This window comes from Electrona antarctica, assembly GCF_951216825.1.
Source record: "Electrona antarctica genome assembly, chromosome: 15".
Classification (NCBI taxonomy): domain Eukaryota; kingdom Metazoa; phylum Chordata; class Actinopteri; order Myctophiformes; family Myctophidae; genus Electrona; species Electrona antarctica.
The window spans coordinates 30,981,143-31,005,363 of record NC_136796.1 but is presented as its reverse complement, the minus strand read 5'-3'; the positions used below and the strand labels follow the sequence as shown (position 1 = coordinate 31,005,363).

At 44.4% G+C, this 24,221-nt stretch overlaps 1 protein-coding gene across 1 annotated transcript in view; it reads left to right on the top strand.

The window, feature by feature from the left end:
• csmd2 (CUB and Sushi multiple domains 2) overlaps positions 1-23,500 on the top strand; it is a gene marked incomplete at its 3' end in the record, with an annotated part of 248,131 nt that extends 224,631 nt beyond the window's left edge. Inside the window, exons 59-65 of the mRNA XM_079522057.1 lie at positions 349-414; positions 629-790; positions 3,652-3,764; positions 5,583-5,670; positions 9,314-9,446; positions 9,749-9,892; positions 22,453-23,500. Coding sequence (XP_079378183.1) covers positions 349-414; positions 629-790; positions 3,652-3,764; positions 5,583-5,670; positions 9,314-9,446; positions 9,749-9,892; positions 22,453-23,500 — 1,754 coding nt within the window. The remainder of the gene's footprint in view (positions 1-348; positions 415-628; positions 791-3,651; positions 3,765-5,582; positions 5,671-9,313; positions 9,447-9,748; positions 9,893-22,452) is intronic.
• Positions 23,501-24,221: the final 721 nt, after the last annotated feature.

Genomic DNA, 24,221 nt, shown 5'->3' with positions numbered 1-24,221 from the left:
CTGTGCGTCTACATGTACAGATCGACGTATGCAAATACAGTGTGCTTGCATACAAAACCTTATATGACATTTTATGCAACATGGCTGGAGTAATTATGAGCACCATCCCTGACGGTGCACATTTTTGAAGTTTCTTTCTATTCTTGGAATAAATGCAAGTGTTTGTATTTATGTTTCATTCCTCTACTTGCCTACTACCTCCCCCTATCATCCCCTCCCCATTCACCACCATAATCTCTCCCCCCCACCCCCCCTCGAGGCACATATTTACAGCACTTCAGAGATAACCCAGACTGTTATATTTTATCTGACTTAAGGTCTATTTTTGTTTCTTTTTGTGCTGTTCAGCTGACACCCGTCCAAGTGGTCTCAGCCCCGTAGGGACTGTGCAGGAACCTCCCACCACACTAAGAGGTACAAAAAAGGAGAAAGAAAACGTATTATGGTCTGCATTTCCCTTTCGTCTGCATTTTACTGACAGTGAAGCTTCTTGAAGTTTATTTCTATTCTTGGAAGGAATACAAGTGTTTGTATTTTACACATACCTCCCTTGTCTTCCCCGCTGCCTTCCCCCTCCTCTCTCTCCCCCCCCCCCCCCTCCCCCCTCCTCCCTCCATCCATCTCTTAGTCCCAGGCGGTGTGTTTGCCAAGAATTCTCTGTGGAGGGGCTCTTACGAGTACCTGGGGAAGAAGCAGCCAGCCATGCTCAGCATCAATGCCTTCGAGCCCTTCAGCAACCGAGTCAACGGGACGCTTATCGACCACAGCGGCGTGGAGCTCAAACTGGCAGGTCCGTACGGGCAGGGGGTGGTTGTTCTTCAGCTCGTTTAACTACCTAATCCCTTTATGATCCACCTAGGGGTGGGCGATATGGAAACATATGATATCACGATATCTTTCCAAGCAGTATCACGATATCAGGATATTTTCACATCACAATATCAGTGTCACAATATTTGTTTCAAGCATTGTTTATAGCTATTTTTCAAGTTACATAATAGTACAACCATCTACAAGTTAACAAAAAATGATACGTATAGCTTGCGGAGTTAGTTCTGGCAATACAAGTCCCACATGTCATACGCTGTTGTGGCAATCAGCTGACCATTTGGGGCGGGGTATTTAAGCTCACCCTGCAAGGCTGCAATCTTCCCGCATTCCTTCTGTTGCGTTCCTGGTCGTCATTATGAGCTGTTTGCTCCCATCGCCACCACAGCACCACCGGTGACTTGCGTCATTCCCGACTGTCTCTGCCTGTGTCCCTTTTATGCCCATATATGGAGATCTCTGTATCTCTCTGTCTGTGTCCCTTTTATATCCATATATTGAGATCTCTGATGTCATTAATATGACATCAGGGTTACGCCAACTCATTTTGGGATGGTCTGTGCCACCCACGCCTCATGTGTGGCTGCAGCTGTTGTAAACAATGGGTGCATTTGATAAGGCGCACCGTATGACGCTCGCAGCGCATCAAGGACTTTTTAAATCCACACAAATGATAAGATATTTGTGAAGTAGCGCTTTGCCAGATTAGCTGCAGACCCCAACAGAGACGCACATGACATCAGTCATCTCAATATTTGGGCAGAATTCTCCACAGTTGGGCAACATGTGGGGGACAGACAGACAGATGCTGTTCTAGACCAGGGTTTCTCAAAGGGGGTGCCTTGACGCAAGTCCAGGGGTGTCTCAGAATACTTCATCATTTGGGTATAATATTTGGAATTTATCAATGTCACTGGTTAAACGGACAGTTGCACTGTACTTGGTGCATTCTTAGTCAGTCTACACAGTACACCAGTCTCTTCACCAAAATAGCCCATCTGCAAGAGTTGTGAGCGTAGAGTTGTGAGCTTGTAGATCGTAGAGTTGTGAGCTTGTAGATCGTAGAGTTGTGATCGTAGAGTTGTGAGCCTGTAGATCGTAGAGTTGTGAGCTTGTAGATCGTAGAGTTGTGAGCTTGTAGATCGTAGAGTTGTGAGCTTGTAGATCGTAGAGTTGTGATCGTAGAGTTGTGATCGTAGAGTTGTGATCGTAGAGTTGTGAGCTTGTAGATCGTAGAGTTGTGATCGTAGAGTTGTGATCGTAGAGTTGTGATCGTAGAGTTGTGAGCTTGTAGATCGTCTATTTTTGATGAATAGGTATGCGGGTTTAAGTGGTTAAGCGGCGAGCATAACAGTTATTTTCAGGGGGAAAGATTTACATATTTACGTATCATTAATATGATGATAAATGTTTGAGAACCACTGCTCTAGACTGCTGACACCTTCTGTGCCACATTGTAAAAAAGAAAAGAAAGGGCCACAGAAGCTAAAAGCAGATCTACCAAGTTAGTTAGTTTTGGTACCTTGAATTTGGGGAAATTACTTGATCTGGTGTGGTAGGGTTCAGAGTCCCATTTCAGGTGCCAATGCAGTTGTCGTCTCTCTGTCAGGGAGGACCATCCAACCTTGTTATATAAGATACAATGGTGAGTACCATATAGCTATCACCCGTAATAAATCGAATCCATGATTGATAAACATAGTCTAGGGATTTAAGAGTGGTGCTTTTAAGACATGCTGCTGCATGTCTATAGATTATGTCCCCATAATAAGACAGACAGGAACACTGCCTCAACTACCCTCTGCTAATGACAGGAAAACTGGCTTTATTTCTATACAATGTCGCAATTTACCAGCAAGGACCTCTACATGGTGTTTAAAAGTAAGTCTCTCATCAATCCAAATAAAACACACACATTAAACACAGTACAAAAACAGTACAACAGTACAAAAAAGGTAACATTATTAAAAGACAGAAAATAAGTTCAGGTGAGATAGGAAACACATAAAGAAAGGGCTTGTACAAGGTTCTCGCCACAAAAATAATAAACAAGTAGTAAGTTAAATCTGTAAGTAGTAAGTTAAGTCTGTATGTGTATGCAGAGTAAGGGCGGCCACTATCATCAATGGAACTCGGCCACACCGAGCGCGGGTACGGTGCGCAGGTTGTGTGTAAGCTCCGCACGTGAAAACCTTTTGTTTACGCAAGTGCTCTATTTTACCGCGTGTATGCGGGGCTTACGCAGCCCCTTCGCCTCACCTTCACAGGGGGAAAAAACAGTAAATACGGAACTCGCCGCGGCACGAACAAATTGTCGATGGAGCCACTACAGCTGCTTCCGTTCCGCTCCGCGTTTCTGCTTATATCCCCAGTCTGGAGTTAGGTGGTTTCTGCTTCATCCCCAGTCTGGAGTTAGGTGGTTTCTGCTTCATCCCCAGTCTGGAGTTAGGTGGTTTCTGCTTCATCCCCAGTCTGGAGTTAGGTGGTTTCTGCTTCATCCCCAGTCTGGAGTTAGGTGGTTTCTGCTTCATCCCCAGTCTGGAGTTAGGTGGTTTCTGCTTCATCCCCAGTCTGGAGTTAGGTGGTTTCTGCTTCATCCCCAGTCTGGAGTTAGGTGGTTTCTGCTTCATCCCCAGTCTGGAGTTAGGTGGTTTCTGCTTCATCCCCAGTCTGGAGTTAGGTGGTTTCTGCTTCATCATCCCCAGTCTGGCCCACCACAAAAATGGAGTCAGGTGGTTTCCTCCCGACAGCAACGATATTCTCCTCACTGTCCTCAGTCCTACTAGCAAAGGTTGATCAACTCATCCAGCGTTCTCTGTGCAGGTACCTATAAGAGAGAGGAAGCCCAGCTGCTGCTGCAGGTGCACCAGATCAGAGGCCCCGTGGAGATCTTTGTCAACAAGTTCAAAATAGACAACTGGGCCCTTGATGGACATGTAAGTGCAAGTGCTGGGGTCACACTCACACACAGTAAAGGACCCGAGGGAAGGGCACATATAGGTATACACGCATGCATGTGAGCACGCACACACCCACACACAGTAATACACATACATGTTCAGCATTCTCACCGTGAGCCACGCACGTGTGTGTGTGTGTACCGGTATGTATGTGTGTGTATATATTATATATATATATATACCGTGCTCAAATGAACAAGTGGCAAATTGAGAAATATGCAGGGCCACACACACCCACACTAACCCTGTCACTCTGGGGAGATGTAGGGCCCACCAAGAGTTTTCTCTTTAATTAAAATGTCAGTTAAATCATTGCTTGGTAATCAGGGCTCGACAGGCCGCCTTCGCTTCCCCTGTTCCATATTACACTCACCCACCTAGTGCACCTCCAGTGCAGCATACTCCAGCTAGAATTGTAATGACACAGGTCACTGTGTGTGACTGTGTGTGACTGTGTGTGTGTGTGTGTGTGTGTGTGTGTGTGTGTGTGTGTGTGTGTGTGTGTGTGTGTGTGTGTGTGTGTGTGTGTGTGTGTGTGTGTGTGTGTGTGTGTGTGTGTGTGTGTGCGCGCGCGAGTGCGTGCGTCTCCGTGTGAGTGCGTGCATGCGTCTCCGTGTGAGTGCGTGTGTGTGTGCGTGCGCGCGCATGCGTGTGAGTGCGTGCGTGCGTCTCCGTGTGAGTGCGTGTGTCTCTGTGTGAGTGTGTGCGTCTCTGTGTGAGTGCGTGTGTGTGTGCATGCGTGTGAGTGCGTGTGGGTCTATGTGTGTGTGTCCTTGTCTTTTCACACGGCAGGTGTTTACATAATTATCATGGAACCTAAGATGTGTGAAACCATCACTTTTCAGGAAAAGGCGGAAAAAAATAACCTTTGGTCCAATGGATCCATTATAGTTATTATTTGGTCACAAGCTCTTGCTCCTACTTTTCATTGTTAAATATTCATAAAACCCACAGACAGACTTAACCACTTTCAACCTGACATTGCTATTTATGTCATTATAGGAGAAACACTTTTCGGAAATAGCATGTCGGTACAGGTCACAATGAGCTTTTTGATGTGGTATTTTTGATACTTTTGTCATACAACAAAGTATAAAATAGGGCATTTGGAAAAAACTTAAAGTGAAATGTGAAGATACAAGGTTTCTGTCTGATAGCATCGATATCAAACACATTGTTGTTATTCTTTAATAAGCCACTCTGTTGATTGGTCTGTCTGTCACTCCAGACCGTTAAAGCGCGGCCACAATACACAACCATTGTATGACTGTTGCAATGACATCATTGGCTGGGAGGACACACGACACCTAACAACCCTTTACCGTGGATCTATTCAAAGATTTTACGGACTTTGTAACAGACAGCTAATTTGTATTTATTTAATGTAATATTGTCTGTACTGTACATCCTACTGTAACTCACATCATGCTCACCTCCAGGTGAACCAATAGCTGGTCGCAGCTCATCACAAATAACGCATACGCATTAACTCGACTTGCATGCAAATTCAAGCATTCCTCCTGCACACTTTTTGTAGTGTGCGTGCGCGGCCCCGGACCGCGCCTTTCCATGGCCTTGTTCACGCCAGTGCTCGCGCACAGAGAAGCGTTGAGTGTCAAATGAAATGCCATCCGTCCAGAGCTCCTCTCAACCACTGTGATGTGGTATTTCCTTTTTCCTGTGACATGGCAGTGGCTGACACTTTGACGGTACACCTTTTTTAGAAAGCACAGAGACTGACACTGATGCTGTGTATCTGTCCTCTCCATTCCTCCTCCTCCTCCTCCTCCCCAGGTGTCCTACCTCCCTTCGTCCAGCTCCTTCGTCTACCAAGGCTTCGTACGAGGAAAAGGCTTCGGTCAGTTCGGTCTCCAGAGGCTGGGTGAGTTGAACAAGGCTCTGTGGCGAACCGTGCAACCCCCTCTCTCCCTTTTACCTTTGATATGTAATACATAAAGATACATAACCATGCTATATGGTTGGTGTGAAGCGCTATTTACTGCTCGCTTGAAGTACAAAGAGTCTGTCGTGGAGGATTTGTTCTCTCTCGGTTCACACACTAATTAAGCATCTCACAACAGCACAATCGGCTGTCAGTACGGAATGAAGCAACTGGCACAAGACAATACCTAGCAGCAGCTAGTGAATAACAATTAAGGAAGCAACAAAGCTCACATGAAGATATATACAGAGGCTGGTGTACACACATGTGCGCGTGCACGCACGCACAAGGTTGTGACCACATACAGACATATTAACATGGATGCACATACATGGAATAAAATAATACAATACTCATTAACGTAATAAATACAGTTTGATCGAGCGAGCCAAAGTTAGATGAACCGTATAGTGAAAAGAGATTACGGTCCTGTGAAGAACATTCCAAATGCCCATCTCCCAGCTGCGTTTTTATGGAACAGAGAGACGCTCAGATAGACTTCACCTTGAGAGCCTAGAGGACATATAGTGATGTACGGTTTAATAAGGTCACATACTGTATATAAAATGGTGCCAAGCCTTGTATAAGTCAGAAGGAGAACTCTAACCACATGAACCGTTCCCCTATTCTGGAGAGAACATTCATTGAAAATAGCCAGCCTACAACCTCTCAACGCCAGTGGAAATAGCCTCTCTATCAAACTCACAATGCAAGTTGTGAGCTTTTAGATCGACAATGATAATGTCCTAGTCCTAGGACTTAGGGAACCCCATTGAACAAAGTTGTATTAGTAGTAGTTAAAATGGTTAAAATCACCTCTGGCATTGGCAAAGTTATTCATATTGTGATAAAAATTGTTTTATCCGGTTAGAGTTGAAATTGTGAGAGAGCTGCTGAATGATTATGATCCGCCTGACATAATTAATATCACAATGCAGCTTATTTATGATCTGATAGATTTATGATCTATTCTGTTCTGGTGGCAGGGCTGGTAAACTGCATATCTCTCAAGACAGATTCTGCTTTTTTTAACCGAAAGGGTACTCAGATTAGTGAATAATGAATTGCATTTTTATAGCACTTTTCCAAGTGCTCAAAGCGCTTTACAATGGTTCATTCATTCATACATTGGGAGGTGAAGCGGCGAACAGTCGACGCCAGCGTCCTCACTTCCCACATTCACACACCAATGGTGGCGAGCTCACACCAACCAACTCATTGGAGGCAATGTAGGGTTCAGTGTCTTGCCCAAGGACACTTCGACATGTGGACAGGAGGAGCCGGGATTCGAACCGCCGACCCAGGGATCATTGGACGACCTGCTCTACCTCCTGAGCCACAGCCGCCCTAATTCACTGAATAGTGAATGTGTTTATTTTGCTAGTGCCGACTTTAAATGAAGAAAGTGCGTTCCTGCTCGACTTTACATGCAATTACCTAAAGCAGTGTTTCCCAAACACTGGTACATTGACCGACTTATATAGCCTCATTCTCGTTGCTACATGTTGCTGGTGCAGTACTAATTTCCGACCAGTCATTGGAACGACAACCTACCTCAAACCCTAACCTAACCATAACCGCAAGCACGGAGCAGCACATGTTCGCCAACCTTAATCCGGGCGCCAACCTTAAAGCATGTTCACAGGTCCAAATAAACATTTGAGAACCACTAGTACTAGTTGTACTCCTAATATGCCATAGTCTCATAGTAAATAAGTCATACTGTATTCTGAAGAAAACCTGGAGACTTGGCATTCATTAATTGATCAAAATAGGAAAAGTATAGTTGTGTGTAAAACAGAAAACATAACATTTGCCAAAGACAAGACCAAATCTTTTCCACGGAGACATTTTGTCCGTGTACGCCGGACATATTGATGACCCCAGCTTGCCACTGCACACAGAGTGAACAAACAGTTCTTTATTAATGTAGACGATTGGGGGTTGGTGCCACGGCATCCATGTGTGTTTTGTGCATGTGCGTGGGTGGTGGGTGCGATGACACCCGTGAGCGAGTGTGTGTGTGTGTGTGTGTCTTGGAAACGGTCCTATTCAATTTGCGCTTTTTTTGGCAGTGTAATCCAATGTACGTGTGTATTTTTTTCTTTTTCTTTTTTTTCCCAAAAGCATATATGTGCATAGTCTTGGTGTGTGCGTGTGCGTGCACGTGCGTGTGCGTGTGTGTGTGTGTGTGTGTGTGTGTGTGTGTGTGTGTGTGTGAGTGAGTGTCTGTGAGTGTCTGTGTGTGTGTGGTGTGCCTGTACATGTATTATGGGGCTCACACAGCTGCGAATGTTTGCACAAACGCATTCACTCGGCAGGGGGCTGATTGGCCGCCACCGCAGAGCCCGCTAATTGAATTCCTTATTGTTTGTCACTTGGACTTTGTTGGAGTTTTTCTTGGCGTTCTCCGGTGAACAGGTGGGCTCGTCAGTCACTCTCCCTGTGGTTGCTGCAGTGCAGACCCACCACAGGCACACACCCCTCCATTGGAAGTAAATCTGAAACGTAGCTGCCTGCAGGGCCTTCATGTTCATTATTCAAAGTCATTCTAATAGAATTTGATGTGTCCTGAATTAGGAAAAATGTCATCTTAATTTTCTCTAGTGTTTGTGTGTGTGTATATATATATATATATATATATATATATATATATATATACACACACACACACACACACACACAGACAGTCTCCACAGTCTCTTCTTTTATTTGTGATTCAAAAGGTACATGCTGTACTATCTCTCTTGCTCTCTGTAGAGAGAGAGAGAGAGAGAGAGAGAGAGAGAGAGAGAGAGAGATGTCTCAGAACACAGAATGTTGCTGGCATGCCTCATGGACCTTTGTTGGTGCATCCTTTCTGCGAACCATCAAAGGTTGCTATTTTACTCAGTCTTTTGGTTCCTTTGCACGTATATACTCCAGTGTTTCCTGAGCCTTGAATTTGACCAAACCACCCACAGCAACCAGCGGCATCCAAGGGTGTCATGGTGGTACATTCCTTGATTACTGAGGTCGCTTTGTGTTGCACTGTACTGTCAGCCACGCATATGATCCCTATGGAGCAGGGACGTGCACACATAGACATCAAAGGGGGCTTCAGCCCCTGCCCTTTTACCCGTCTGTAAAACAACTGCCCTCTCCAGACCACGAATGCAGCATTTACTATGGTGAAATAAATGCAAATGCCACACTCCTTTCCATGCCATGCCGGAAGGCAGCTTAATTGCTTTTTTCCGAAGTCTCCTGAACGTGAACACAGTATTTTGCGCTGAACAAATTTGTTTAGAAATCCATGTCGTACAACGTTTTGGACCAAAATAAACTTGATTTGCGGCTCATTTCTCCAATCTATATGATCCTCGGCTATATGTTGTGGGTGAATTAAATAACATTCGAGGGACATATTAGCGGTTTTTCACTTCCTGACTCGCAGTTTCTGGGTAAAACAGCTTTCACGCTAAGACTGCCATTGCGGTAAATTAGTTCATGTTGGTTCTTGTAGCGCTGTTGTGATTTCAAACATCAGTATGTGTTCATTTGGAACAGTTTCTGACTGCTGCCTCCTGTGTCTCTCCTCTAGAGAGCCTGGACCCCAGCAGAGACAGCCCCGGGTATAACTTCGCCTCCAACAGTAGCTCAGTGGCGGCAGCCATCCTAGTGCCTTTCATAGCTATGATCATCGCCGGCTTCGCACTGTACCTCTACAAACACAGGTAAGCCACGTGCATTAACGGTATTCTAACAGCGTGAAGGATCTGCACACCAGATCATTTGATTCATGCCCAGAACTCACTCCTCCTCAGTCATGTTTTTTTATGTATTGTGATTCATAATTCTTATAAGTAAGTAAGTCATTCTTAATACTACTCAGTTGTATTTATTAACACTTTTCATATTAGCTCAACTAGATCCAATATAGTAAATCCAATAAAAATAAAGTAATAACGAAGTGTATGGCGTTGTGAAAATGTTAACGTTTTCTTGTCTTTTTGCCATTTAAAAAAACACATCTCAGAAGAAGACCCAAAGTCCCATTCAACGGCTACGTGGGCCACGAGAACACCAACGGACGGGCCACGTTCGAGAACCCCATGTACGACCGCAGCATCCAGCCCACGGACATCATGGCCAACGAGACAGAGTTCACCGTCAGCACAGTGTGCACGGCCGTATAGCAGCCATGTTCCTCCAGAGGTAAGAGTCCACCAAGCCTCCGGACAGCGGCTCCTAAACTGTTCAGCCCGTGACCCAAAACAGAAATTACATATACGATCTACAAGCTCACAACGTGTCGCTTCGCGCCACGTTGTGAGCTTGTAGATCTGCTATTTTCACTAGTTTTGGTCCCGTGGGCGTATATGTAATTTCTGTTTTGTTCTAATTTATGGAATTATTTATGGAATATATTTATATTTTGTTCTAATTTATGGAATTTCTTAGATTTTTCTTTAATTTCTTCATGACATTACTGAACAAAAATCATTGGATTTTGTTATTAGTTCAGCGTTTTTTTTTAATGTTTTGAAATAATAATAATTAAAAACCAAATGTAGGAAACAAAAACTAAGGGGACCCATAGAAATGTGTCCGCGACCCACAAATGGGTCCCGACCCACTGTTTGGGAAACAGTCCTGTAGGATATACGTGGCCTTGATATAATAGCTTTAGATGTGCTCAATATCATGCCCTCCCTCCCAGCCTTCCGTCAGAGGCTTCTTTCGGGCCGTGGCACGATTTGTTCAGAAAAGGATGGAGGCGCCTTAAAAGAAATAAGTGTATTACCGTCTTCTTCAACGTCCCGCCGCTTATACCGCCAAATAGACAGACATGCAGTCAGCTAAGCAGAAGCGGGGAAACTGCTGAAGCAACAACGTACAGATTGTCAGAATCCAATTTCTAACTAAATATTTCATAGCATCCCTCAAGGATTTTCTAAAGGTCCTGAAAGGCTCCCAAGTCCACACACTCCGAGAGCCGTGCCGGGAGTCATTTGTGATTAGTTTTTTTTTGTTTGTTTTTTTCGTTACGTTGCTCGCCTTATCTGCGTCTCTCGTATCAATGCGTCTCCGTAAGACGCTTGGTCTGCTCTGTGTTCTATTGGAAAAAAAGTCAGAGATAGTGTATTTTCCTTAGTTATGGAATTGCAAGTAAAGCACTGTTGAAAATGGTGGTGCTCGGTGTGTGTCTGATAATACTTTAATGGGATTCCCTGTGTTTGTGCTCTCTGTTCCTCCCCCACCACCATTGCCATCCCTCCATTCCTTTTTTGCTCACCTTTACCTCTTTTCGTCCTTTCTTTCTTTACTTTTCGTGCATTCTCCTGTGGCCCCAATCGTCAACCTTTCTTTCCACTCCGTTCCCCTAAAACATCTATTTCTTCCCTCTGCCTTCTCTTGCCCTTGCCCTTCTCTCCTCGCGTCTTATCATCTCTCCTCCCACCCCTGCATCCCTGACACCCCTGCATTCATCTTCCATTCAGCCAGGGGAAGAGAAGGGCGCCCAGTCTTTGCTTGCCTGCCAACAGAGGACACCTACGGTTCCCTGGGAACAGGGAAGAGAGGAGGCTTATTTTTAAGCCTGATTTCTGCTCAGTGGCGCGCCAGTGCAGCACGCCGGAATAGCCGATCTACGAGCCTGCAGCGCGTCACTACATGTTAGCTACGTGTGGCATAGCGCCGCGTTGTGAGCTCGTAAGTTTGGCAATTTTTGGCGCGCAACACCGGTGCGCAACTAAGTCTAAATCAGGCTTCACTCGCCAAAATACATTCAATACATTCTCACATCTCCTGCGATGGCAAAGGCTCCTTTTACACAGGAGACAAAAACAAATGAATGAAAGAGAGAGAGAGGGGAAGAGGGAGAGAGAAAAAAAAGACAGCCACGCCGAGACAACACAACAGTGATGGAACCCCAAACAACGTCAACAGTCTCCTTGTCATGTCGCCGTACAATTGAGGAATAGCTTCACCCAGAGAAATAGCAGCTGGCAGGCGCAGCGATGCTGTGATGACTATTCTTTACTGTCTGACGCCAAAACCCAAAGGAATTATTTTCTGGTCCGCTCCGAGCACAGAAAGTGGCCTGCAGATAAGCAGACATCCGCGAGTGAACTGAGCAACGGACGGCCCCGCGTGGACCTGTCCAAGTCAGAGAGGCGGCAATCTGTGGTCGATGCTCTTGTCTTGCTTTCATTGGATTCGTTTTAAAAGGGCAACTTGTTTTTCTTTGTTTTTCTCTTACCCTGTCCTGCTTCATTGGAGGCTGCGAACCTGTTGCTGAGGGTGGATTTTTAGTTCAGTGAGTTTTTGGAGGCCGTTTGCACGGATACTTTTTGAACTCAACTGTCCTTTTTTGTTAAAGCAGGTATAGGAAATTCTGCTTGCTAAGGCAGCTGTGTCCGGAGCAGGGGTTAATGGGTAGCTAAGGCTGGAAAAAAAGCACTTAGTGAAGCTGCAAAGAGGAAGTGTGTTTGAGTCTGTGGTGCGTGCGTGCGTGCGTGCGTGCGTGCGTGCGTGCGTGCGTGCGTGCGTGCGTGCGTTATGTGTATGTGCCCCAATGCTCACATCTGTTGTGGCTGCATCAGCAATCTGCCCCAAAGCATCTCCTGTCTATCTTTGTTCTGTTATCACTACGTCCCCAAAGATTCAAGCAGACACGGGACAGATAATTCAGCGTGTGCTGGCATTTTCCCCTCTCTGCAAGGAGCTATTTTTTTTAGACAAGCTGAAGACGGGGCATAGAAATATCCACGATCCCGCAGACATCAACACATCGATGTAGTGTACTGTACTGTATAGGACCACCGTGAGAAGTGTGAACCGATGGTAATGGCAGTCTCCGGTGCTGTATCAAAACTTCCGCCCTCTCTCTCTCTGTCGTTGTTGGGAATCCACATGCAATCACTTGACATTTTTTGTGTCTCGGTGGGATTTTTGTTTTTCTTGTTGTTGCTGTTGCATTGCATCGAGACTCACACCGAATAGAAAGCGTGGCCATGATGAGTTCTGGCCACCTTTCGAGGAGATGCACCTAAATGGAACACTGTTAAATAAAGAGACAGGACTCTTCGGATCCGCTCTGCTCTCTCTACGCGCACGGCACAGGGGTCAGTTACTACCTTCATGCCTCGTTCCCACCTGTTTTAAGGGATATAAAATGGCATGGGCTGGGCCAAGGAAGGTAGTGACATTCCTCCATGGATACACAAAAGCCTTGAGACTGTTAATCTTGAAATTGTTGCTCTTCTGTCCCCGTTGTCTCTAAACAATTTCGGAAAAAGTGAGGTAAGGTAAGGATGTCTCACTGTATGAGCCTTTTATGTTTGTTGTTTTCTCCAAGGCTAGATCCACCTCCGCCTACAGTATGACTTAATTTGTTTAACAAGTATATGTACTTACCCTGAGACCAACATGCATAATACTCTCCCTAAACTTGGCCTTAGGGTGAACCAGGATGACAGATATGTCACATTCAACCCCCCTTATTCATTGTATGAATGTAAACCACCAAATGCGACAGGTGCCAAGTCATCCCTGCTGGCTGGTGTTTAAATCATCATGTCACATCATTTCTCCAACTCCCTCCCCCCTCCCCCAAAGAGCTTCATTCATTTGTCTCGTAGCTTTGTTTTGTCCTAGCTAGTCGTGGAAATTTTGCGGCAGGCTCCCTCCGAGCCGTCACTTGCGCAGCGATCACTCAGGTGTGCTTCGATTTGGAGATGATTAAGCAGATGATTGGAAAATGGTGTTTACGCCTCCAGTGCCGCACGTGTCACATTTCAATTCCTCCAAAGTAACACAAGAGATGGCAGCCGCACGACACTGGCTTCATATTCAGTGACATCTGTAGGAATGCTACCAAAGTGGCACGAAATAAGGCCCGGGGGTTAAACACCCTATTCTTCAGTCTGTTGATTACATGTCAGATGCACTGCCAATAGAATTATACTGAACGCGTACAGAAGCTTCAAAACATCATGACTCTTATATCGTGTCACGTGTGGGTGTATTGCAAGCAGAGGAATGCTATTTGTCTAAATAAGGCCATACGGCGATGGTGATGCAATTGCAGCATTTTACATTGAGGCCTCTCCCATCTATTTGCACTGAATAGCATCATCCACATGTGGATGTCCTGTGTGTTGTGCAATGGCCAACGAGTGATGCTAGAGAGTTTCACTGCAGCAAATTGAGCCATTACATGCAGTTCTATGTCATTTCAGCTTAGCATTAACGTCACAGATTTCTCTCTTCTTCCATTATCACTGGGAGGATGGAGGATATAGGTTGTCAGTTTGCCTGTGCTTGACACTAGCCTTCTAATACATCCAGAATAATTAGGTCTGCCACAATGTATTGTTTTAGGATACTGTAGCACTCCTGCAAACTATACGAGAGAATTGGACTTGCATGGATATTTCATGGCACATTTTATTATCAATGGGAGATCTGCAGATGCAGATCTGAGAGCGACGGCAAAGCAAGCGTTCAGGTTAAAGATTCAACAACGCTACCAACGTGTTTTCCAATGAAGGCCTTAAAATCACCTACATAATTTCCTTTTCCCAAATCCGGAGCCTTTGAAACCAATCACCGTATTGTTCTTTCAATCCGTTTCACTCGGGCTTGGTAATTGCTTTTACAATTTTATTACTTCTAAAGCTCTGGCTTATCTCGACAGTGCAGATACAATATCGCTCCCGCATCCGCTCCGGTTGTGAATTGATGGAAAAAGGCAACGATTGAATTACCCCAGAGACTTTCGGCGGGGAGAGAGAGGAGCGCTTGCATTCACATCATCTCAAAACCATTCAATTCACATAACTGTACATCACTGTTTTTTTTTTGTTTTTTTTTCTTTTCCTATCCGTTTCCCATCAATTCCTTCTGGATTACCTCGTATATGTGCGAGCCGTGCGATCGTCACCTTTTATTTACTTATTCATTTTCTGCCACGGTTGCTCTCTGCCTCACTTCAGCCCCTCCCTCGCCTCCCACGGCAACTTTGAGAACATGTCGCCCCATCCCTGCAGCATGTACTGTATGAAGATGAATTGACTATTTCACTGACAAATCTGATTTGCCGCCGCCAAAGGACAAGACGTCCTAAAGGCTCATACATAGTCTGGATTTTCGGTGGTGGGGTGACCACCGCTCCGGTGGTGAGGTGACCACCGGAGCTGAAATAACGTTGAGCGGTGGTGAGTAAAAACAGAGAGAAGGGCTGGGGCGGTGGCGGTGGTTTGCTCTTCACCGCGGCTCGTGACGTCATGTTGTAGTTCGGTGGTCACCTAACCACCGAAAATCCAGACTATGTATGAGCCTTTACTCCCAGGAGGGGGCCATTAACACAGTACTAGACCAATGTTAACCACGCTAACCCTTGCATACCTATTTTAGGCAAGTCATTATAGGTGAATATGTTTCAGAAATTGTCAAAGCATTTTAATGTTTTAAAAAATTAGCCCACTTTGCGATGTGACGCGCTGTGAGCTTGCACATCTGCTATTTTTGCTGTGCGCCTTGCTGTGTGCCTTGTGAAAAAGATCATAGGGCTTAACTGGTTAATTTCACTTTTGCTGTGTATCTCTATAGTTATTTAGAAACTCTAAACTGCATGGAGCCTTATTTACTGGTTAATTTTCTGCTATGGTTCATGCTCTCTACCTCGCTTCACCCCTCCCATGCCTCCCATAGAAACTTTGAGAACAGGTTGCCCCTCAATTCCAACTTTTTAAACATATCAAATTTATTTGCATAGGCTAAATTTGTTCCCATTGACTTCATTATAGTGCCTTGGTTACACATGTGAACAATGGACACACACGCAAACATGGCTATCTTTCTTAATTTTTCATCGTGATATTTTATTTTTTTCCGAAGTGGCTGGCATTTCGTTAGCTGCTGATCGATGCTCACCAAAGTTTTTCCAACACTAATGACTGCCAAGTGCTAGGAAGAATATTTCAGAAGTGCATGTTCCTTTCTCCTTCTTATCCCTTTCTGCCTGTAAACACACTGACAGGCACACACACACAAGTACACCACACACATGCACCCCTACAGAGGAAGCTGGGAGTTTTTTTCAATGCCTTTTTGATCCAGCAGACATAGATCATCTCAAATTATTCACACTGTCTCTCTTCCATCTCCTTTTCTCTCCCAGAGTAAGTGACATGCTCATTAGTAAGGGATGGCTCTCTCTCTCTCTCTCTCTCTCTCTCTCTCTCTCTCTCTCTCTCTCTCTGTGTGTGTGTGTGTGTGTGTGTGTGTGTGTGTGTGTGTGTGTGTGTGTGTGTGTGTGTGTGTGTGTGTGTGTGTGTGTGTGTGTGTGTGTGTGTGTGTGTGTGTGTGTGTGTGTGTGTGTGTGTGTGTGTGAGAGAGAGAGAAATGTTGCTCTTAATGTGCAGACCTGAGCAAAAAGTAAAATACTGAATTGAAAATGTAGATGAGTGAATTTCGGATGGAGTCAAGGCTGTAAGCGAAAGCGAAAGTCTTTTGTGATAGCAGCCGCCCCCATCCACAGCTATCCTTGCATATTTAAGACAGAAACTCTGTTCATTTTTGTTATCAGCCAGACACAGCTCTGAGCTCTCCCCTCCTCACAGGAGCACAGCTAGAAATCATGGGCCCCATGACACCTGGCCTCCCGGTGCCCTTAATAATTTTGAAAATACATAACACATTTGGGGTGCATGCCGGATACCACTTAAAAGTGCTTTAATTTCAAGTATTCGCCAATACCAAATATGAGCATTTTATATTTTAGCTTAAATGTGGACTGAGAAGGATTTGTCCCTTTGAAGTAGCAGAAACACAAAACATTCTACTTCAGTCATTAGTTAGCAGTTCTAAACTAGTAGTTGTTTAACTATCACTATACCTAACTCCAATGCAACAGTCCGTCTGGGTTATGGGATCAAAACAGCCACTGCGTCCCTCCTGGTTATGGGATCTATGTTGCTTAGAAACACTTGTTCCTGCGGGTTATGGGGACGACGACACTTGTAAGCACAGGTCTTTGCAAGTTGTTTTTTTTACTGCTGACAAGCCGCAAAATGCTACACAGTGCAGCTATAAAGTCTCCAAAATTGGTAACCTTTCGAACACAAGGAACTGGATGCCATGTAATTCAGCCCAGCATCTCTGGCATGTTCCAAGGTCCCTGTCTAGGTCCCAGCCCGCTGAATAGCGTCTTGACTCCTGTATTATTTTTCTTATGAAACGGGCGTATTACATTGATTTCTCAGATGCCTTTAAGTTCCTGAAAGAGTGGCACTGTCCAGAGAGGTACTCTCACACCTTAGAGCCACAGCTCTCCGCTATTCACCAGAGGCTGTGCGGAGGAGGGAAATGTATGGCATTGTGTAGGTCCATAGAGCAAACCGATGCTGTCCATCTGTCACACCTCATGTCATGTCATATACACATTGAGACTCCTCTGTATTCACTGACTTTTCCTTTTTGTTGCTGCATGTCGACATCAGCGATTGTGGCAATCTTATCCATGTAGTCTCTCTCGTCATTTCACCACATCATGTGGTCTCAAGCGTTGGCGCAAAGCTACATCAGAAACATCTAGTATGTATGGATTTCATCCCCACGATTGTGATTTGTGGTCAAATCATGGACATTCGTGTGGAACCATTATTGAATGTATTTCACTTCAAGCTCCCCTATCCCTCACCTCTGTTTGTTGAAGTGGAAACCGCGTATTCCGTCAAATGTCAATTTGACCAATACACTATGTGTTAACCTTTGAATGAAAAAGAGAATGACCAGTTTATCCAGAGTATAATATCGCAAAGGTTATTTACAGAGAAATATTTATTGCAGACTATATGAGATCATACATCCCTATATTCCTGAATTTTTGTCTTTAAAGAAAACCAATATACTGTACCAGGGCTGTTTATTTCCTTTCTTTCCTTGTATATTACATTGTTTGATATCAGTCGACTGGATCTGTCCAGAAAGACCCTGCATAACAACACACAACCCTTAGCACCGGAGCAAAAGTATATGGACTTTAAAAGCATCAACAAGGAAAGAAAAAATTAAATAAAATGAACAGACCAAGGAAATGTGGAGCGGAAACGTTTTACTGTTGACCAAAAGGCGTTGTTTGTTAACAAGCGTACGGACATGGACATGAGCAGACTGCCGAGAGCCTGAGAACTGAAGGATAGAACATCTCTGGGGAAAGAGAAATGTGCGAGCGAACAAAAACAGTTTTTTTTGTATAGAGATATATTTTTATGGAAATACATTTGTAATATAAAAAGAGGAGAAAAATGGATTGACATATCTGTAAATGTTTTTCTTTTTTTTCATTATTGTAGTACAAATGCTAGTGGGGAGTATATAAAAATATCTCTATATATATAAATATATATAAATATAAATATACAAAGATTAAAAATAGAAACATCTTTTTGTAAATGTAAAAAAGATTGTACATAAAAGTTTACATACATACTGTACATATGTAAGACCCACCATGGCTTGTCTGCAATATATAAAATGTATTTTATCCGTCTGTATATGATGCTTTGCATTGTGTCTAAGCTTATTCTACTTTCTTGAACTTGAAACTTATTTTGAAGGTTTTGGAATAAAATATAAAACCTAATGTGCCTCAACTTATTCATTTCCAGTGTACTATACTATATGACAGGACAGGAATGTGTCTTTTAATAAACCTAACTGGTTGTGATTTCATTGACTTGACAACAAGTACAGAAATGATGATATGATTACCTTTACAATTGTCACCATCTGCCAAATGAAGTGTAAAGTGATGAATCCCTGCATGTACAGTATTAAGTGCTTATTCTAGGACATGTTACATACTATAGATCTTCAACAATAGCAACGTCAAAGCGACAAAAAGAAAATCAACCAGGTGCTCGATGGAGATGCAAAAAATAATAATGTAAAGTAGGGCTGGTGCTTCGAGGAGCAGTGGGACTGGAATACTAGAAAAGGTGGCGATCCGAGTACTCAAGGGGTTAAAAATGAAGAGAGGGTGGATAAAAATAAATGTACTTTATTTAGAAAAGTTAAAATAAGCCAACATGTTTCGCCTCAAACAGAGTCTTCATCAGGGCAAGTACTTGCCCTGATGAAGACTCTGTTTGAGTCGAAACATGTTGGCTTATTTTAACTTTTCTAAATAAAGTAGGGCCTACGTTTATTTTTATCCACCCTCTCCTCATTTTTAACCTTTCGAGTGTTCGGATCGCCGCCTTTTCCAACAGCAACGTCAGTCTGAACATCCATTAGCATTATGTAAGCTAAGCTCTGGAGTGCGTACCATGACACTTCATATTTTAGTATGCGCAGTCAGCACGCCTACAGTCAAAGGTGAAAGAGATGCTTTTAGTAGTCAATTGAATATTCATTGGTGTATTATGTTATAGTTCCTTCCAACAGTCACAGTTTTTTATGAGTTATGTAAATTATATGTAAATTCTACATACTGTGACCGATGACTCATACAAAACTACATTTCTGCATTGTAGAGTATAATAATTCTGTGTTGACTCTTTTAGTGTTGACTTAAACATCACTTCTAATGAGGTTATTATAGGGCTTATAAAGCCCATGGTTTAATTGCCGTTTGATGGCCAATTTGTCCATTGACTTGATTAAAAAAAGATATATATATTTGTAATGTTTATGGGTCAGTTATGTTACTGACTTGACTTGGTTTTACTGTCTTCATTCGTTTCATTGCCAAGTGTGAGGTACTGCCTTTGCCCTTCGATTGGAAGATTGTTCAGACACTAATGCATTTAAACGGGCACTTAACAGTGTTACTGGCCCTCTGTCTCTTCTTATTCTTTGCTGTTATTTGTTTTCACTTTTATTTATTTTTTATTTGGGATTTCTGTCTTAACCCTAGAACACTAAACATAGGATGTTTTGTCACACCATCACTAAACACGGGTATATTTTACCCAATGTAAAAGATTCCATAAAAAAAATCTCATTATATTGAAGTACAGCAAGACATGGCAACTTGAGGTTACTCTTCTTTCATATTTCATCATGACTTTTCACCAAAAAACTAAAAATAGATATCATGGGGCGGCGAAATCGGGTAAAAACGTACATATTATTTAAAAACATATTCCTAAAAAACATAAAAGGAGCTGGGAACTTTTGTGTCCAGTGAAGAAAATAATAAAAAGTCCATTGTGGGTGAATGGGATTTTTCTCAATCACACTATCACTAAACACAGGTGAAATTCACCCGAACACCTGCCTGTAGAAAAAACAGGGATGTGGGCAGGGAAACAAACCTATGTCACTGAGCATCATGAAGGTACTGAGAGACCCACCCACCTCAGACAACATTATGACAATTATAATATAATCGTCCGGGTGAAAATAGTGTTCTAGGGTTAACAAATGAGAAACCTACATGCAAGGCCTTGCATGTACTCATAGGCCTCTCTATACAGTACTTGAAAGAGGTGGAACTTTGGAAAAAGTTCAATCGAAAAATCTGTTATTGAATTCCACAGAATACCTTGTGAGCATAACCTTCCATTATTAATTATATTTATAACTTCATCGCAACTAAATGTAGGCTTTTAGCAGACGCTCTTTATTGAGAGCTACTTGACTGCATGGTCAGAGTACGTAGTCAACCAACAGCAGGGTAATTGCTTGAAAAATAATAGTGCTACAAATCACTACAGGACATTAAGTATAGGCCTCCTAGACATACAACCATTAGTAATAATGCAGGGCTGTCTGAGCTTCATATACAGGATATACAGCACATGCAAATAACCTTAATCACCCTCTAACAACTGTTCTAGCAACAACAGGTCTGCTACTGCTGGTGCAGCACTGTCTACATTTATGCTAGCAAGTACAAACACTCATCAAGTGATAATGGCCACTTGTTGGAAGGATGGCTTACTTCTTTGTTTTAGCTCATTAAAATTATAATTAAAAGCAGTACTGATGTGAGCAGTAGTGTGAAGTGATAATCAGAAGGATTTGGACATTATTTCTGTACAATGTGACGGCAAATGCTGTTGGCAGGAGAGGATCGTGGGCACAGTTTCAGTTGGATAAACATATCCTCGCTATGCAACAGCGTGCTCATTTAAAATCCCCAAGTTCCACTGGATACACAAGTCGGCATCTAAAATTAATGCTTTGCTCGTTTAGAGACTGAGAACAGTCTCCGAAGCTTTTGTTGCTAAAACTTGGTGAAAACCTGCATTGCAGTTAGATTTGGCCAAATAATGTGGTGGATGAGTACATTTGCATTTACATTTACTTAAGTACTGTACTTAAGTACAATGTTGCGGTTTTTGTAGTTTACTTGAGTATTTACAATTTCCAGTACTTTTATTTCTACTCCACTACTCCACGAGTCAAATATTGTACTTTTACTCCACTACAATTATTTGAAAACTTTAGTAACTAGTTACTTTGTAGATTTCAATTATTATTTAAAGACATGCAGTAACCACGTATATATACATTTAGGCCATTTGAAAATAGCCGATCTCCAAGCTCACAATGCGTCGCAAATTGCAATGCAACGCATTGTGAGCTTGTAGATCTGCTATTTTCAAAAGAGTTTTATACATTTGAAAACTTGAAATGGGACTTCCTGCATAATGGGAACTTTAAACTTTCAATACTTTAAGTACATTTTAATGCCGATACTTTTGTACTTTTACTTATACTGTACATTTTGAATTCTGGACTTTTACTTGTAACGAACTAGTTCTATATTGCTGTATTGATACTCTTTCCATCACTGGCCAAATGTTGCTCTACATAGTCTGCAAGTGTACAGGCGGCCTGCGGCCGTACCTTGAGTCTGTCTGTCAATCAGAAGGTCACCGGCGGTCCGCCGCCGGTTCTTTGCGCGTCATTATGGATCCCACTGCAGTTCCGGTCACGTGCACTACTAGGCCTTATGGTCTACTGCTCTACTGTACAGAAAGTCACTGAATGGAAGTTGTATTCTCTCTGGATCACCATGCACACTCACACCTGTGTGTGTGTGTGTGTGTGTGTGTGTGTGTGTGTGTGTGTGTGTGTGTGTGTGTGTGTGTGTGTGTGTGTGTGTGTGTGTGTGTGTGTGTGTGTGTGTGTGTGTGTGTGTGTGTGTGTGTGTGTGTGTGTGTGTGTGTGTGTGTGTGTGTGTGTGTGTGTGTGTGTGCGCACGCATGTGCGCTTGTGTGTCCGTGCGTGCCTGTGTGCGTGCGCGTACTTGCATGTGCGACATGTGCATGTGTGTGTGTGTGTGTATATATACACACACATATGTGTACTCTTGTCTCATCCAAGTATTGGCAAGGTTAAAACCTTTTTCTTGATTGATTAAATCAACAGCTATACGTAGGTCATTAGTCACTCGTGTTCCCCCACCTGCTTTCCACAGTAATTAATCAAAGCCGCTGTCAGAGGCAGGAGAGTGAACTGCCACGGCAGCCGTTTAGGCCAAACGCGCCCGCCGGAAGTTAGGAACCGGACCTTGACGTGGTGAAGAGTGTCTGTGTTTGTATGTTCCAGTATCCCTGGTCAGACCAGAGGACTGCAGGGTATTGACTTCACCCCTGTTCTACTTCATCACCGTCTGAGGAGGGAAATCAAAATAATGCCATTGATTGCATTTCCAAGCCGATGAATCATAACCCCCCCCCTTCCCTCTCCCCTATCCCTTCCCTCTCCATCTCCCAGACTGCAGCCCCAGTCTCTCCATCTCCCAGACCGCAGCCCCAGTCTCTTCCCTATCCCTTCCCTCCCCATCTCCCAGACCGCAGCCCCAGTCTCTCCCCTATCCCTTCCCTCCCCATCTCCCAGACTGCAGCCCCAGTCTCTCCCCTATCCCTTCCCTCCTCATCTCCCAGACCACAGCCCCAGTCTCTCCCCTATCCCTTCCCTCCCCATCTCCCAGACTGCAGCCCCAGTCTCTCCCCTATCCCTTCCCTCCCCATCTCCCAGACCACAGCCCCAGTCTCTTCCCTATCCCTTCCCTCCCCATCTCCCAGACCGCAGCCCCAGTCTCTCCCCTATCCCTTCCCTCCCCATCTCCCAGACTGCAGCCCCAGTCTCTCCCCTATCCCTTCCCTCCCCATCTCCCAGACTGCAGCCGCAGTCTCTCCCCTATCCCTTCCCTCCCCATCTCCCAGACTGCAGCCCCAGTCTCTTCCCTATCCCTTCCCTCCCCATCTCCCGATCTCCCAGACCACAGCCCCAGTCTCTCCCCTATCCCTTCCCTCCCCATCTCCCAGACTGCAGCCGCAGTCTCTCCCCTATCCCTTCCCTCCCCATCTCCCAGACTGCAGCCCCAGTCTCTCCCCTATCCCTTCCCTCCCCATCTCCCAGACCACAGCCCCAGTCTCTCCCCTATCCCTTCCCTCCCCATCTCCCAGACCGCAGCCCCAGTCTCTCCCCTATCCCTTCCCTCCCCATCTCCCAGACCGCAGCCCCAGTCTCTCCCCTATCCCTTCCCTCCCCATCTCCCAGACCGCAGCCCCAGTCTCTCCCCTATCCCTTCCCTCCCCATCTCCCAGACTGCAGCCCCAGTCTCTCCCCTATCCCTTCCCTCCCCATCTCCCAGACCGCAGCCCCAGTCTCTCCCCTATCCCTTCCCTCCCCATCTCCCAGACCACAGCCCCAGTCTCTCCCCTATCCCTTCCCTCCCCATCTCCCAGACCGCAGCCCCAGTCTCACAGCTTCCTCATCACCACCCAATCAGGGAGTCAGTCCCATGTATGCCGGTTAAGCCCCAATGACACTTTGGTAGAGGTTTCTTTGATGTGTTGCAAATATTGGTGAGATATCTTGCTCCTTTGCTCCGTTTATTAGACATTGCTAATCCAAAATAGTTTCCTCCTTAGCTGCCGTTGCACGGTTCGACAGGTCTCAACATCATCCTTTTTTGCACATAGACAAACACAAATGAAGCAAATTCTGCCGATACTAACATCACAAAACCCAACGTGGCATTTGTTTTAAGGTACATTACATCAGACCCGCAGATCGATTTTCAAACAGTATTTAACAGGAAGCTGAACATTTTCTTATATTAATAATAATGATAAATTTAGCTGCAAGCAGCGACGGACCAAGCAATAAGAAAAATCACACTGTGAACTGAGCGCTGCAGACTGCTCAACAACACCGCTGACTTCTCCCCGTGTCCCCTAGGGTAGGTACCCTCACAAAAAAACATGCAGTAATCCTGGTCTCTAAACTGCCTCCCCCTGGCCAGCCGGGGCGCCTAATGGAGGGGGAAGGAACTGGTCGGAATAACGTGTTCCTTCCACGCGTTACGTCCGGCCGGGGAAACTCCCCCCTGTCAGGTGAAAAGAAGCAGCTTGGACTCCTCATAAAAGGAAGCATAAGGTCAGTCCGCTTTTGATCAAATATCCCAGGAGGAGATAGATTTGAACAGTTTTTCCATATAATTCAAAATAGTGGGAGATCTAAAAGTCAGAGGTCAA